The sequence below is a fragment of the Mytilus trossulus genome, chromosome 7 (assembly GCF_036588685.1).
Source record: "Mytilus trossulus isolate FHL-02 chromosome 7, PNRI_Mtr1.1.1.hap1, whole genome shotgun sequence".
Classification (NCBI taxonomy): Eukaryota; Metazoa; Mollusca; class Bivalvia; order Mytilida; family Mytilidae; genus Mytilus; species Mytilus trossulus.
Genome location: NC_086379.1, coordinates 2,558,437 through 2,575,763, shown reverse-complemented (window position 1 = coordinate 2,575,763; position 17,327 = coordinate 2,558,437). Strand labels below are relative to the sequence as shown.

Here is a 17,327-nt window from a genome sequence, read left to right as displayed (position 1 = left end):
TTATTACTATAAAAGTATATAGAACCAGATATTTTTGGAATAAGTGTCAAGTAAATATTCAAATATAATCGGAAGTAACATTTTTCAAACCGGAAGTAACAAATTATCTCCCTTATTTAAAAAAAATGTATGGAAACAATATATTTTTGGAATCAGTTTACTAGGAGCTATCATTTGACAATTGAAATGACATTTTAAACTTAGTTTAACAACTTTTCATATCAAAATACATTGTTTTGATGGAAAGACCTTCAATTGTTCTCTGAACAATTGGTTTTTAATTATTATTTTTTTTCTTCCGCCAACTTTTTGTTCCTTCGCAATTTTTTTGTTTCGCAAGATGTCGCTTAGATATATGGTATATGATATCGAACACTTAATACACTTTTGAAACTGACACCGTGTAACCAAAATCTTTTCAATGTAAGAGTTATCTCCCCGAACACTGTTTTTCTTGTGATCGCTTAATATTTACAACCGTATAAGAAACCGACAAATTTATTTTACCAAATTGCTCGTTATATCCTCAGGATAATTTGCTTTGTTTTGACTGAAGCTATCCGGAGACTCCATATGAGAGTTATTTCCCCTTTTATATTTGATATAAGTGATATGCATTTTTAACTGGAAAACCATAAGTGTTAGAGGCCTAGGGTCTTTTGTTTTGAGGTCCTTGGTCCAAAAAATTGAAAATGAGGTCAAGGTCAAAGGTCAAGGTCATGATCAAAATTTTGATTTTGGCTTGTTATCTCTTATTTTCAGAAATCATATAAGATATTGACAAAATATTTTCATAAAATTGTTAGTTACGACATGTAGTAACACATACATTTTAGTCGAAAGGGTACGTAGACATTTGACGTGAGTTTTCCCCCTTTTTATATCTAATATCATATGTATGGTAATATAACTCATAAACAATATAAAGTAGAGGACTAAAGTCTTTTGATTTGAGGTCCTTGGTTGATGACCTTGAAATTGAGCTCAAGGTCATTGGCAAAATTAACGTTCTAGATTTTGACCTTTGCTTTTACCTCATATGTATACATGATAAAGACATGGGACTTTTTGCAATAGGTTGCAAGCAATGTGACCTTGTAAAAGCCAACCGGAAGTGACCTTTTGTTTACCGGAAGTAGCTATTTTTTGTTCTAAATAAATGTAAAAGTATATAGAACCATATATTTTTGGAATCAGTGTCAATTAAACTATCAAACTATACCGGAAATTACGTCGTTTGAACCGGAAGTTAACAATTATCTCCCTTATCTATATCTTTTTCCATAGAAACCATACATTTTTGGAATCAACGTTCAATAAGCTGTCATTTGACGGTTCAATTGACATTTAAAACCAAATTTTTAATATTTTCATATAAAAAAAGATCCTTACTGGTGGAAAGACCATCAATGGTTCTCTGAACAATTGGTTTTTAATTTCTTTTGATATGTTTCTGCTTTAAATGCAGCCAATTTTGAAACGACTTAACGAATTCATGTTGATTTTCTTTTTGCGTTTTTGTTGTTATTTTACTTTTTATATATCTGAGGTAATACCAATACGTTCGTGCATGCTGAAATGTTACGGCTCAATAGACAAATTGGTTTTACATCCACACAACAGCACCAACAAAGGTTTAAAATCAACGACTGGAATTAACTGATATGATAATTTGCAAACTACTAGTGACTTAATTTACCTATGTTTTGTTCATCATCAGAACTCAGTTCTTCCGCCAAATAATTTTTCATGAATCCTGCAAAAGATCCATCGTGTTCAGTGAGTTCATCGAATGATCCTATTTCTCCGATTCGGCCATCTACTATTGTTATGATGATGTCGACTTTCCGTATGTAATTTAGGCCATGCGTAACAAGTATTCTTGTCTAAATAAATAGGACATCATTCATAGTGTTATCATGGTTTTAATGAATATCATATAAGTTACAGTTTCTCTATTCTTCGTAAAGAGAAATATTATCTTGGAGTGAACACATACTTTCTATGAAATGACTACAATAAAATGAACATCACCATAAACACATGTATATAGAGGTAATCTGAAAAAATAAGTAAACTCAACCCTGCCTAACGTTTCCGTGTTTAGGTATACCGGTCGTATAGTACAGATTAAATACTGCATCCTTTTTGATATAACTAAATACTAGTTTCATTTGATTATCTGCCATGTCTTATCGCATAGCAGGATTACAATAATTGTAATTGTTCGTATCAATTGTAAATGTAAGTTAGAGCAAACGAATATAATGGTATTCGAAGAATGATATGCCTTGTCCCCGTTTTTCAAATGATTCATTGGACGTTTGAAGTCTATATTAGTTCTCATCTGAGCACGTTGGTGGAAATATCTTTTACATATCCAGAAGGTATTTGAGTATAAAAAGAAAAAGTTCAAAACATAATTAACTTTACAATAAATAAAAACGGAACGTAGCTTTACAAAAAATGAATTAATTCGGAAGACAATTTAGAAAATAAATCATCGGATACAAAACCCAAATTATATCAAATATATAAAACAATTGTGTATGCTAATTCCTTCCGGAGAAAATTGTATCAATTCCAAAATTAAAGGGTTTCTTTCAAGGTTTTGTCGAAAGAAAAGAGTAAAATTACAAAATATACTGAACTCCGATGAAAATTCAAAACGTACAGTCCCTAATCAAATGTCAAAATCGAATGATAAAACACATCAAACTAATGGACAACAAGTGTCATATTCTCGACTTGACACAGGTATTTTCAAATGTAGAAAATGGTTGAATGAAGCTGTCTTTAAGCGCTAACCCTTTCACTTGTATGACAGTAGCATCAAATTCCGAATTTTCTTCGACTTATTTATTAATTTGTTATCAATTGCCTCTTTGAAGAAGACGTCCGGCACTTAGAAACCAGACAGACGAAACATATTTAATATACGTAGACATTTAGATAAACATATACCTTTTCTTTTAAAAGCCCATTTGAGCCTATGATTTCATCAAAAATGTGTTTGCCAACATGGGCATCAACAGCACTTAAAGAATCGTCAAGTAAATATATGTCAGCATTCTGATACACAGCACGGGCCAAACTGACTCTTTGCTTTTGTCCACCACTTAAATTTATGCCCTATATATGAAATGAAATGTAAAAAAAACAGATCTATTATATTTGTTTTAAATATCTGGGCGTCACTTGTAAGTCTTGTGTGGACGAAACGCACCTTTGGTGTATTAAACTTTAAACCGGGTGCCTTTTGGTAGCTTTTATTCGTGTGTTTCTTTGTCCAATTTGTCTTGTAGTCCTGTAATGTTGTGTTGTCATTTAATGTTATATTTATCTTTGCATTAAATGGGGGAGGGGTTGTCATGCCACAAAACCAGATTCAACCCACCATATTTTTCTTTAAAAAATGTTCTGTACAAAGTCAGGAATATGGATATTGTTATATTATAGTTCGCATAACTTCACCATGAAAGCAACTGTTGAAATATTCGAATAAATTTCATATAAATCCCTCACATGCTTCAATTCCATTACATGATTATTGTTAGGTGTAAGGCAATGTTATGTGTGGAAGGGCTTAATTTGAAGTGTAATTGTTTATTTTTACAATTTGAGATTCGAATGGAAAGTTGTCTCATTGACACTCATACCACATCCTCTTATTTCTGTTTGAACATGTTGAAATAGAATGACATTATAATAGCATGTTCAGAATAATTTTCACTTATCCTCATGAATCTCTACATTTACATGAATATAATCCTGGTATCTTTAATAACTATTATGAAACAAAATTACCTTTTCACCAATTTCTGTTTGGTCTCCTCCGGGTAACATTTCTAAGTCTTTTCTAAGAGCTGATGCATCTAAAATATATTCGTACTTCTTCTTGTCCAGGTCTTCTCCGAAAAGAATGTTTTGTTGTAAACTTGTATTCATTATCCATGGCTGTTGAGCAACATATGCAATCGAACCCTGAATTGAGTATTACCCAGTTTAGTTGTGCGGACATTTCATGATAAAGGTTGATTATAAAAAAAATCTTCAAATTATTACTTGCATTTACATACTATACGAAGCTATATTTGGGCAGTTAACAATTGGAAAGATGAAAATATTCTTGTTAAGATATATGTTTCTGCGGCTCTTTTAACAAAAACCATCTACAGGGTAAAAATACTCATCAGTCACACATATCAGAATAACTAATAAGAATATTTTGGTAAAAGAGACATAGACCTTCTAATTTCTAGTTTATACAAGCTACATAAAACCGAACAAGAGGTCTTGAATAAGTTATTTAGAAATCAGTCGTTTACCTTAATATTAACTTTTGCTGTTGTTGATTCCATTTCACCTAGTATGGCTGACAACAACGAGGATTTTCCTGCTCCAACAGAACCAACTATTGCTACAAGTGATCCTTCTGGTATTTTGAACGTAATGCTAGAAAAGAGTATTATAAGAAAATAATATTATTGGAAACAAATATTGGTCTAATTTAAGATTTTTATGAATTAACATTTATTTTAATGATGGTAAATGATGCAACAAGAAACCTTACTAGGGGAACAATATAATAACAAAATCAAAACTTCATTCCACAGCCAAAACAAAAGGAATCGAGGAACGAAGGATATAACGAAAGACAAGTTTCAATAGATTGAGAATGTGCCCCAATTGACACAGATGATGCCCCCGCTTACATAAAACATAATATAGGGACAAAACTCAAGAACGATCAAAATGATGCTACTCAAATTTGTGCTTAAGCTGAGTGGTGTGGTAGTTAGTATAGTGTATATAATTCATAATGTTTGGTTAGGTCCAACTTCAGTTACAGAACGGAAACTAATATTTTGCAATTTTTAGGTTTATAAAAGGGCTTAACTCTAGAACCGTTAAAAGTGACGCTACAAAAATTCAAATTTGACCTGTATTTTGTGATATTAAGCACCGTATTTTATATTTCATTTCATTAGCTTATAAGTAAGTAGACGGAATTAAAAATTATGCATTTGTTTCTTTTATAAAGGGCATAATTGTAGAACAGTGAAAATGACGCCACAAAAATTCCAACTTGATCTGAGTTTTGTGGTAGTAAGCAGTGTGTTTAAGTCTCATAGTATTTGGTTGAGGCAAACAAGCGGTAGAGAACGGAAACAAATTTTGGAACGTACTTACGTACATACATACGGACAAGGGTAAAACTTAATGCCCCCTCTGCTACTGCAGTCGCACAAAACAAGTACACTTGAAACGAAAACTATATACCAGGGCGAAGAAGGATGAATGAACTAACATAAGCAATAATTAACCTTCTTTAATTCATCATACCACTAGTACGCTTAAATTATAAAAGGGGAAGGGCAATACTAAATGTGCTCTGGAAGGAATAAGCAAAATAACGAATAAACTCACTCTTTCAAAGTTGGTTCCATGGTTGTATTCCAAATAAATGTTCCATCTTCAACTGTTATTCCATATTCTAGAAGAGTAAAACAGGTCTCAAATCTTCGTGTTAAAATCTTATTTAGAGCCCAGAAAACTCAGCCAAATAGGCATGCTTTGATATGTAATATAATCGATACTTCGTCGAATATAAGAAGTTCGAGATAATGAACATTTTTAGCTTTGTTGTTTTTTTTTCAGCAAGGCTACAATTCCTTGCAAAACAGATATACATACAATACCAAAAAGGATAGAAAAAGTCAATTAAAACATATCAGAAGGAGTTTTTACTACATGTATGTTAATTACATTAGTTAGCAGTCTCTGTTTCAGTGATGACTGAGATTGAGTGACAGATTTTGGATATTCGAATACTTTGGCCTCGAATATTATTGAAGAGGCGTTCCATATCGAGTCGTTATATATATTTACATATTGAATTTGTTAAATTTTCCAAAAACAGGAAAAAACTTTATAATTTATAACACAACTTTATACAGATATATGTCTTTGTTAATCGAAGATGGCCTTAAATGCTTATGACGGGTTTTGTTAAATTGATAATATTCTAAATGTAGTATACAAATGTAGCTACCAATTGTTTGACCAACCTGAATCAATGTTTCTTGTTATTATACTGGTATCCAGTTCTTCGTTATTCAGAAAGTCTTGTATCCTTTTTAAAGAAACAGCTGTCTAAAAAAATCTGTCAGCGTCATTATTTGCATTATTAGTATTCTAAATGTCATATTGTCAAACATTAAGCCCAATATTTTCTTAAAGTAAAAAGATGGAAATACATAAGAACGCACCAAAACAATAAGCTGTTGAAAAACATACAAGACCAAAGTTAAAAAGAAAATAATGTAAAATTTACACGAATCTGGACAATGTCTTGAACAGAGTCAGTAATATTGCAATTGTTATCTAATAGTCCGTTTTTATGTATAATGGCTGGGTTTTTATAGTTACTGGTCAGTGTTTCTGTTATTATGTTGGTTTCCTTCTTTGTGTTTTTGTTTATCATTTTTGCTAATGTGCTTTGTCTATATGCATACCTTTTCTGTTTTTGTCATGTTTATTTATTATGTTTGTTTGTTTTGTTCACACATCGTTGTACATATAATGGAACTTAATGCAGTTGTCATACATGTAAGAGGTTAAGATAACTATAAAACCAGGTTGAATTCACTAATTTCTTTATAAGAAAATGCCTGTACGATTCGTGAAATGTGTTTGATTATGCAGATTTCGTTGTTAATTTTCTTCGAAGTTTGATATTTTTATAATTTTACTAATATCCCTCATAGTTGATGTTTACGTCCTCGGTTTTTGTTTCTAACCCTGTTGCCTTAAATTATCTGTATTAATGTATGTAATAATAATTTCTTACCTGGATAAAATAGTTGATCACGTGTGGTAGAAGATGCAGTGAATATTGAAGTACATTGAACAGTGATAGAGATACAAACACCTTCTCTGCTGACATGACATTATTGGCATCAATCAAAACGTAAGCTCCGAATGTGCACAACGATATCTGCAACAAATAAAGCAAATAATGAGAATTCAACATGTTCTATATATTTGTTTTAAATATTTATTGTAATCGTGCAAACTTACATTGCAGATTTGTAATCAGATTGAATTAATGTGATTGCTGGTCAATCCTAAAAAATAAAAAAAATAAACATTATACATGTTATAAGAAAACCAACATCCTATGTTTAACTATTAGCCATCAAGTGCTCAAAACGATAAGATTTAGAATGTTTAAAGCAAATACAAAACTTATGAGCATATTTTTTTATACTAACATACGAAAACATATATTACAGACGGACGGGAATGAATTTCAGAAGTTTGTGAACATTTACTGCGTTTCCTTATCATTGAGATAGTTGAGACAGAACAATATGAGAAAATACTGTACATATCAGTTCCAAAGGGCTTGATCTTTCAGATCGTCACGATTGCATTTTAAATTCCTAGATTCATTTAAAGGTCAAACAGTTTATGCTCAAAATTAAGTATGTTCGCTACTCCTTTTCAAAATAACAAGCTCTTTCAAATACTGAACGGCATGGTATGCTATGTTTAAATGAGTACAAACGTGAGTTATTATTATAATTCAGTTGGCTGTCAGTGCAGCATATAACTATATGTGGAATTATACCCCATGGTAAAATTATTGACCAGTTATCAAATAACCTCGATTCAAATAAACTTATGCTCACCGTTCAGCATTGTCGTGACCCTACTTTTCTGATATCAATAGAACATAGAGTGAATAAAAAACTATTTAATATCTAAATACCATGAAAGGCGTCGTTGCCCATATCACATGCATCCAATTCTGAATTCCTTTTCGTCCTGCTAGTATATGAAGTTCTTGGTCTCGAATTTCTAAAATGCGCTTCTCAAAACATTCCTCCCATGCATACATCTTTAAAACCTAAGTGAAATAACATAATGAATGTATCCCTGTATTGTTTGTTTCAGTTTTCTAATTAAATTTTATAGTAGAACATAATATAACTGACATCACGGTTCTTTGTGACAAAGACCTCGGTCGCGGAGTTGCATACTTTGTTGAACTGCAGTGCACTAGCAATGAAACACTGAGGTTGTGAAATCAAATTCTGCACGTGGCAAGTGTAACTGATTCCGAATTCGTATTGACAACGCAAGCATTGTCAGTTGTTTGCATACCGCTGTTTGGTTCTTTTCTGCGGCACTCTGTCTTCCTCCACCAGTAAAAGCTGACCGCTTTAACGTAGAACAAAAGTGATAAAAGTAGCTTTTAACAACAATATACTCATCATTAAATCATTATTTTTTGCGACGTATTTTAAGGCCATGTCGTTATGTTATCCGTGCTTGGATTAACAAAGGCATAAAGCTGCAGGTACTAATCCTGAGTAACTAGCTTCCATCTATGCACGAAAGAATAACACATAGGGGAACATAATAAGCGACGTTTCTTCATGGTATATATTGATGCACATTCATGATTCATGTATAGTACAATTCTGGTATCAATTTTATAATAAAATTCATTTACAATTTCTGCAATCATGGCTCCTGTACAATAATATATCAATCTGTGATACACATATAATTATACTCTTTGAATGAGTTACTTAAAGATGAACAGCCAAACTTATATACTAGTGATAGAATGGAGTAAGTTGTGATGTATTTACGTCATGAATGTCAGGTTGGAATTAACGGAGAGGTAGGAACAGGGGTCCGATTCCTAGAATGGAATGGAATGGTTGTCATTTTCTGTTTTTCAGTGACCTTTTCGATTTCAGTTCATGCTCTTGTATATTCACTTGATGAATCATACAGAAAACAACCGAAGTTTGATCTTTCGACACACTCAGTGTCGGCTCATGTGGGTTTTGTTTCACACCCATTTTTTAAATCTGTTTTTTTTCCAATCAATTTTCTACATTTTAACATAGAAATGATGGTATAATGTTGTTTATAGAAGATTTGTTCGGGTTTTTTTTTGTTATTTTTCTCAAAACTCATTTAAATATTTGCAAATTGCCGATCTCCGTACAAAACTAAAATCTATTTTACAATTAATTCATTTCTGGGAATACCGAAAAATATATAACTATTTTGCATGAAAACGGAAACATTTTAACGAAAATATCAAGAAATAAGCTGTCTGTTACATGTGTTATTCGTACCTTGATTCCATTTAAGACTTCATTCATCTTTTTTATTCTTGCGTCTTTTAAATTCATGCTCTCCAACTGTAAAGAAAATCAAAATTGAATTGAATCAGGAGCTCTACAAGTATCATCCGCTTGCAAATAGTGTATGTTACTGTGATATACCTATTCAGACTATTCTTTTTAAAACATAGACAGAAAGTTGAACTCAGAACTTCTAGGCAAATTAAAGATGCATAGTCTTTCATGAAATGACAACTTCTAAAGCTCAAACACGACAAACGAATGGAAAACCGCTGTCATAGTTTTTTGTAAAGGCAATTCCTTATGTGGAAAATTGACGCTAACAACCTGGTATCATAGCTCTCAGAACCTTTCCCAAATGACAGTCATGAAGAGGTTCCATAATACTTAAAAAAAACAAGAAATCTAATACAAAAGAATGTATCTAGGGACCTGTATCCAAATGACCCCAAGCTTTGAAACAAAAGGTTAAATAACGGAAAGACGGACGAACTGAAGAATGGAAAACAGAAAGACGGAAGGATGGACGGTCTAGGTTAACTCTTAATGCCCTCGTTGCTTTTATCAGGATACATACCAATGACACTTAAACTATACAGACAAAGCACATGAGTAGAGATAAAAGAAAAGAATACAGAAAATTACCATAGCACTTTAGCGAGTAAACATAAATGAATTTTCAAAAACCCAAACAATTTAAATACAAGGGATTTTTTAAAATAATTATAATTATAATCATGAGCTAAATGACAAACAGTGACTACAAAGGAATAAAATTGAGAAAGGAAATGGTGAATGTGTCAAAGCGACAACAACCCTACCATAGAGCAGAAGTCCACATAACGTTATCTTGTCCTAGAGAACGTAAGCCTCAGTCTCTAAATACTTTAATTATTCTTAAACTTACTTGCAAATGTTTTGATTTCCTCATCAATATAAAATTAACTGGTACCAATAATAGTATAATTATGAGCCCAACCAAGACTGAGGGTCCTGCAAAATATGAATTCAAATATATATAAAGTAGAGTCAATATCACTTCATCTGCCATCTATAATTATTGCGCGTATACCGTTTGTTTCAATGATATAAGCATTACATCATACGCAATATACACACCATTTTAAGATAATGTTTTATACGAATTAATTACTACTTTATATGTCCTGGTAAACGTCTCATCGAACTCGTGGTAGCGTGTTCATCTCGAGTGTGGGAGGTCATGAGTTCGAAACACGGCACTTGTCTCACACTAAAGCATCAAACGTTGGTAGTTGGTGTTTCTTCCGCACAGCATGAAGAACAATGAAGTACGCACAAAAACAGGTCGACTCAGAGTCAAAATAACAATGAATAATGTGTCTGGTCAATTAACATTTCTTCCGGGTCCTTTAATTTGGACCGTTACATTATAAACTAGCACGTAACGATTCCTGTTCTACCTGTTGGCGTTGTACAAATCATGGTTAACATTCTATTCTACATAAGAAAAAATATATACAGAGTCAGGAATATACGACGTTCGGTAATTTTGTTATTTTTCTTTAATATTACATTAACTCGCTTTCGTCTGTATATGCATTTAATTTGCCGATGGACGTTAACCATCTCTTCATCATCACTATTTTTAATGTTGTTCCGTTTATACATTTATTTGCCGTAAATTTGCCTACTTCTGGATTTTAGGTTAAGCTATACTTAAACGCATTGTTCACACTTTTTTTAACATACCTAAGGTTTGCCACAGGAAGTAAAAAGATATTGAAAATAAGAGGGGAACGGCCCATACATCATTCACACTCCACATACAATTTCCTATCTTTTCAGCATCAACAGACATCAAGTTGATGATCTCGCCTACAGTAGAATCTTGCTTAGCTGCATTAGTGAGTCTCAGAGTCTAAATATTAAAACAAATGCCATGATTGTATTTTTTCATTAGAACTTACACCATAAATATGATAAAATATTCATTTTCCCAATCCAATAGAGAAAACAAACATTTAGCCACGTGATTGTTAACAGTCGACGACAAAATCTAAAATGCTGATGAATGTCATCATTCGGACTCCTCTATAGATTTTGTAAAAAATCAATCCAAATAAGAATATCATGAATATGTTAGTTAGACAATGTAGGATGTGTTTGTTGGTTTCTTATTTTATCCTATTCATCTTTTATATTTTAAAAAGATACGTCCTCATTTTATATCGTACGCATACTTTCAGTATTACGATTTGATAATTTTATAATGGCTTGAGTGTGCAAGATTTTCACTTACTAGCACAACAAACGTAACGAGACAGTCGTCACCACAGCGCGGCAAATCCCGTCTTTTTCATGATAGTCCTTACTATAGACCGGCAAATACATTTTTCACAAAGGTCGTCACAATAAAGCATCATCTCTCGATTCGTTCAGGACATCCTTCTTTTTGATTGACTCTGCCTGTTTAGCGTTTATTTTTATGCCAAATTCTCCATGAACTTATTGCATATGATCTTTCTTTTAAGCAAGGTTTGATGTATCATATAGTTTATTGTATGAGTTTAGCTCTGAATGTTGACACCTAATACTTTTCAAAGTCAAATTTCACCAACCTTTTTATAAATGGCAGCAGTAAGAGCTACCCAGTTACTCCTTCCTGCTTCTTGTGTTTCATTAATATGAATATTCAAAACAACAGATTTGAATATTGAGACAGAAAACATAAGGATAGCAAGTATGTAACCTTTCCAGATCTCTTCTTTTTCATCTCTTGCTATGCCAATTAGGAGTCTATAATAGTAGATGAGTAATATGACAATTTGATACATCCATTTGATACTTTGTTTTACATTTTATATAACAAATAGAATGCATATAAAACATGTACAACAGGGCGAACTGTTTTATATTGCATACTACTTATACCCTGCTCTACTTTTTTATTACTGTGGATCCACTTATTTTCGTGGATATTATTGTTCTTGGATTGAGATCAAATTATTTCATTTTCAGATTATGCAAATCTATGCATACAGATCCCTCAAAATTTGCAACTCGTTGTATAGTTGAGTTGGTGGTTCACCTGAACCTACGAAACCCATGAAAATTCGTATCCAACAAATATTAATAATAAATCCACAGTAACAGGAAATGGACCAGAATTTCAAAGTGGATGTAAACATGATTTTTAGTTGTATAGCAAGATGTCAAACTTATAAAGTTTTAAAAACATATTATGCTTTTATAATTTCAATTAAAATAAAGATATATAATACATACGAGAATATAAAATACAGAGATGCGGTTTACATTTCTGGTTAACAACTATTCATTTGATAACACCGTGGATAAACTCAGATTTATGTTAGAAGACAGCCTTTAAAAAGTCCATACTATATAGATGTTCCGGACCATATGAGTATTTGGACCATACGCGTATGGTCATGACCATATGGGTATATACTCATATGGTCCGACCATACGCGTATGGTCCGACCGTACGCGTATGGTCGGGGTAATTAACACTCTGTAACAGTTTACTTTTAATACTACTGATCTCTTCATATATGGTATGACCTTTCATTAAAGAGACGCTATAATATATAGGAAATTTTATTATTATAGACAGACAATATTATAATAAAAAGATGAGATAAAAAAAGGAGAAGTTTCACATAGTTGATTTTAGTTAATTGTCAAATTTATAGTAAACGCATTTTGATACCGATGGCCATTACCGATGGTCATTACCGATTTGTTATTACGAGTGAATGGCAATATGTCGACTAAAAAAATGAATTCCAAAAATTCTTAATGAACTGTTACATAAGAAGTCACTGGAAAGTAACATACTTTTACTTTATTTAAGTTGTGTTGTGAATATGGTGTATTGCAGTCATTTTTCGATATTTGAGATCTAGAGCTTCTAACACCGTAGACATCAGAATGGCCAAAGATATCGGTATCACTGTACGCAACGTAAAGAAAGTCCTGTTTTTCACTCGCAAACAAAATGTGTAAATGAAAAGGATCGTGCACAAAATTCTTGCAGATGCAAGTAAGCTATGATACCGTGTGGAAGTGAATGTCATCCAAGTCTACATGTACGAATGTAACTAGCGATGAAAACTAACTATGGCATCAATATTTAATTTTTACGCAGTTTTTGGATTATAAAATAAAAAAATTGTCATGTTTTAAACCATCACTGTTATTTATATAAAGTTTTTGTATCATTAAAACGTTTATATAAATCTAATTTGAAAAAAATATATACCAATATGGTCCAAATACTCATATGGTCCGGCCCGTTAATAACCAAACGAGTATTATACTCATATGGTCCGACCATACGCGTACGGTCGGACCATATGAGTATACGCATATGGTCATGACCATACGCGTATGGTCCAAATACTCATATGGTCCGGAACATAGACAATATACCATAGGTCCAGGTTATGACATAGTTTATTGTTCTCAATCATTATCACACTACCAAATGTGTCTGTTCAACTTTAAGGATGATCGGTAGTTGCTGTCTGTTATAAACATTTTCAGTTTGATTTTTTGCCTATACGGTAAATGCGGTATCAGATTGCTAATTGGCGACATTAAATACATGTTCCATAATATGCTGTTAGATCATTTAAATGTAATGTGACAGTTGTTGTCCATTTGTTTGATAGGGTTTATCATTTGATTTTGCCATTTGATTAGGGACTTTCCGTTTTGAATTTTCCTCTGAGTTCAATATTTTGTGATTTTACTCTTTTCCCCCCTAAATGAGCAAACTCGGTGCTCACCGAACAAAACAAAAAATAAAACCGAAACTTAACTTATCATATAGGGAAGGGTGAACGCGGCTAAATGATACAATAACTTACCTTATCATATAGGGAAAGATGAACTCGACTTAATGATACAATAACTTACCATATTATATAGGGACAGGTGAACGCGGGTAAATGATAAAACCGAAACTTACCTTATCATATAGGGAAAGGTGAACTCGGCCAAATGATACAATAATTTGTAAAAAGCTGACAGCAACACAGCAGGCCCAGATGCTCTTATGACACAACGGAGGAGGTTTGCCTGAACTTTTTTCTCAACAGTAAATGGTGTTGTCTTAATCGTTCGCTTTCCTTGGGATTGTCTCTCTCTAGAAGCAAAAATGTTGAACTCAATTATCCGTATCTATTGTTTTTATTTTTTGGCTGTTAAGTTAGTATTCAAGAATTAGATATACAATTATTTCCCTCTATACAGATACAGATAAACTCAACATTTTCTAATATTTTTATTTAAGTACAATTACTGTCTAACAAACAGATAAATTGATTTCATATGATTCTTTTATATGATATATTACATCCGTTTTTCTTTTACTTTTTCTATGTCGTCCATACTTTCGCTTTTTTCTGCATACATTTCAAGTTAATCAAATCACAAAAGTTTTCAACACACACAGACATACACACACCCATCAATTTTGTTTTTTTTATCGTTTAAATGTTGAATAGCTTGCTTTATGTCAGTAAAATGTCAACTTATAATGTCCCTCCTTTCCTTCAAATGTTGGAACTACTCTGTTATTATAGTTATAAAGTGCATGGTTCCATTATTCATCAATGTATACTTTTTATGTTATCAATAATTTCGCTAATCATTTTGTTTGGTAAAGAATAATAACCTTAAGTATGTATACAAATTGAAATATATTAACATGTTGGTTGACTTCTGTGGTTTAACGCCAATTTCATCAATACACCTTATCGCTAGTACCGGCTGGCCCGGCCGCTTGAACTTTTGACGCACACAACAATCACTTTTCCATTGCGGTGTCAGATATGTTGTATTATGACGTCAAAATATTACGGGAACCTGTGTGCTATCCAGTAATGGCGGACCAATAGCGATAAGGTGTAATTTGAATGATCGCGATGGTCCATTTTTTCTATTGGTCGAGGAAGCCACAGAACTTTCAAAGAATAACAGACAAACTTCGGCAAGAGAGCCATAAAATCTTGTCAATTATAACTTGATTCGAACATACCTGGCATGTGCACGTGCACAGTTTAAACGCACAATCATATTGCGATACGTCACTTGGAGATCACGGAGGTCTAAATGAAGGAAAGTCATGTTTGTAAAAATAATAAGTTTCTAGCGACCAATGTATGTATCCTGTATATTTAAAAAAAAACATAGGTACATTAATGTAGTTATATCTTACCTTGGAGCTTTCTCTACCTCCTCTTCCCAGTACTTATCGAAAATAGGAATGATATTTGTAGATATATGTTCAGGTTTTAAGGGCCATAAATCTGAAGGTTCGATATTATGTTTATATCCATACAGTACAAATCTGTTAAAAAAAATAAATTAGGCATTTATGATGATGATGTTAGAATATACAACGGCAACAAATTCAAAGCAAAACAAAACCAAAAACTAACATCAAATAAATTTTAAAATGTAAACGCCATTTGAATTACTCACTGCGCTGTCTAAATGTGAGTTATGTAGAGGTAAAAATTCTGTCAGAATTTAATCGTCATCATTTTAGATAAAATTGAAAATTAATAATCCACTTGAATTGTCATTTTCAAATGAACCGTTTATAAACAACAATCGATAGGGTGCTCAATCATACAATGCCGAATCTATGGTATTCAACAGGAACAATCGGAAGGTCTCATGTAAATTGTAAATTTATTAATGCTACAAATTACCAATAATAATCAAAATAGATAAAAGTGATTTAACCTTAATTAATGAATGGCTTTTATCTATTTTGAATTTATTGAACCATAAAACTAATTTTTGACTCTTCACATTGAAGAATCCGCGATTATGGTTCAATAAAATGAAAATAAATTATTGTCATTCATTATAAATAAATTTCTATCAAAATCAAGGCTCAAAGATTTTTTTAATTTTAATTAACAATAACAACGTACACACATGTTGGTGTATGAATACACAACGTCAGAGTGGGAGTGTCGCCATCAAAATTGACAACATTGAAAATAAAACTAATCATTTTAACCAATCAGAAGACAGTAAATATCCCAAATGTATTTATTTTAGAATGAACTAAATAAATATATATAAATATATTTGCGTTAATACCATTGCCTTAAATATTCATTCTGTCTGTCCTTATTTATTGTCTTTCCAATGTAGTCCTGTTATTGATCAGCCTTTATCAATCTCAAATATCATTGTTAATCAACAACTTACGGCGTTACCCAGCTCCACGTGAGCCGAGACAAAACAGATGCATTTCTTTCTGGGGAAACGTCTTTGTCTGCTTTACCCTAAAGGAAGGAAAAAGACATGTGTTCACATGTAAGTTTTACACTGAAGGCAGTTAGTTGAAACTAACAAAACTTATGTCGATGGAATTTATCAGGCCATCAGCCATCTATAGCACGTATTCAATGTACACAACTACTATTTTGCTAAACAATGTGAAATGTAGTTTTCCTTTCATTTTCTGTGAATAAAAAGTAAAGTAACAAAAATAACTTACTCCGAGGAAAATTCGAAACTGAAAGTTCGTAATCAAATGGCAAAATCAAAACCTCGAACACATCGTACCAATAGATAATAACTTTCATATAGAATTTAGATAAAACAAAATGTACAGCTTGTTTTTATAATATTCTATAGTTTTAAGTTTGAATTTATATGTTATTAATATATTATGTGTTTAATTACTGCATGTACAATTCTAGCAACGATAGTGCAATGTCTGTGAAACATATAAAATTATAGAGAAGACGTAAAACAAACCTTTTCAAAAGACTGGTTTGTTCCCAGATCCTGTTTTGAACCCAGTATTAGTGGTTCTACTAGGTACACACTTATCAGCACACAATACAGTTTTGTTGTCCACTCTGTTAGTTGTATTTCCCAGTTATTCTGCAATTATATGTAGTACGTGAATATCTGATTGCGAATAGAAGTGCAACTGGCAACATTCGTAGAGTAAAAGTAGAAAAAGGTTTACTGGCAACCTCAACGAATTAGATCGATTCATCTATTTTGCAGATATATTTATTTTTTCCTTTCTTGTAGAAAACAATTCAAAACATATTTTAACTTCCGAAAGTGACCAAAATTACAAAAAAAGCACAAATCAACACAACTATTCAG

The 17,327-nt window shown here is 32.2% G+C and overlaps 1 protein-coding gene across 3 annotated transcripts in view; it reads right to left on the bottom strand.

Moving 5' to 3' along the window:
- LOC134724487 (multidrug resistance-associated protein 1-like) overlaps positions 1 to 17,327 on the bottom strand; it is a 37,918-nt gene that overhangs the window by 15,351 nt on the left and 5,240 nt on the right. For all 3 annotated transcript variants that reach the window (XM_063587530.1, XM_063587531.1, XM_063587532.1), the window contains 16 exons: positions 16,965 to 17,093; positions 16,410 to 16,486; positions 15,400 to 15,531; positions 14,149 to 14,325; positions 11,774 to 11,951; positions 10,905 to 11,073; positions 10,081 to 10,166; positions 9,165 to 9,230; positions 7,778 to 7,915; positions 6,854 to 7,000; positions 6,072 to 6,156; positions 5,431 to 5,497; positions 4,329 to 4,455; positions 3,808 to 3,984; positions 2,965 to 3,132; positions 1,700 to 1,886 (listed from right to left, as the gene is read on the bottom strand). In XM_063587530.1, the coding sequence (XP_063443600.1) occupies positions 1,700 to 1,886; positions 2,965 to 3,132; positions 3,808 to 3,984; positions 4,329 to 4,455; positions 5,431 to 5,497; positions 6,072 to 6,156; positions 6,854 to 7,000; positions 7,778 to 7,915; positions 9,165 to 9,230; positions 10,081 to 10,166; positions 10,905 to 11,073; positions 11,774 to 11,951; positions 14,149 to 14,325; positions 15,400 to 15,531; positions 16,410 to 16,486; positions 16,965 to 17,093 (2,110 nt within the window). The remainder of the gene's footprint in view (positions 1 to 1,699; positions 1,887 to 2,964; positions 3,133 to 3,807; positions 3,985 to 4,328; positions 4,456 to 5,430; positions 5,498 to 6,071; positions 6,157 to 6,853; positions 7,001 to 7,777; positions 7,916 to 9,164; positions 9,231 to 10,080; positions 10,167 to 10,904; positions 11,074 to 11,773; positions 11,952 to 14,148; positions 14,326 to 15,399; positions 15,532 to 16,409; positions 16,487 to 16,964; positions 17,094 to 17,327) is intronic.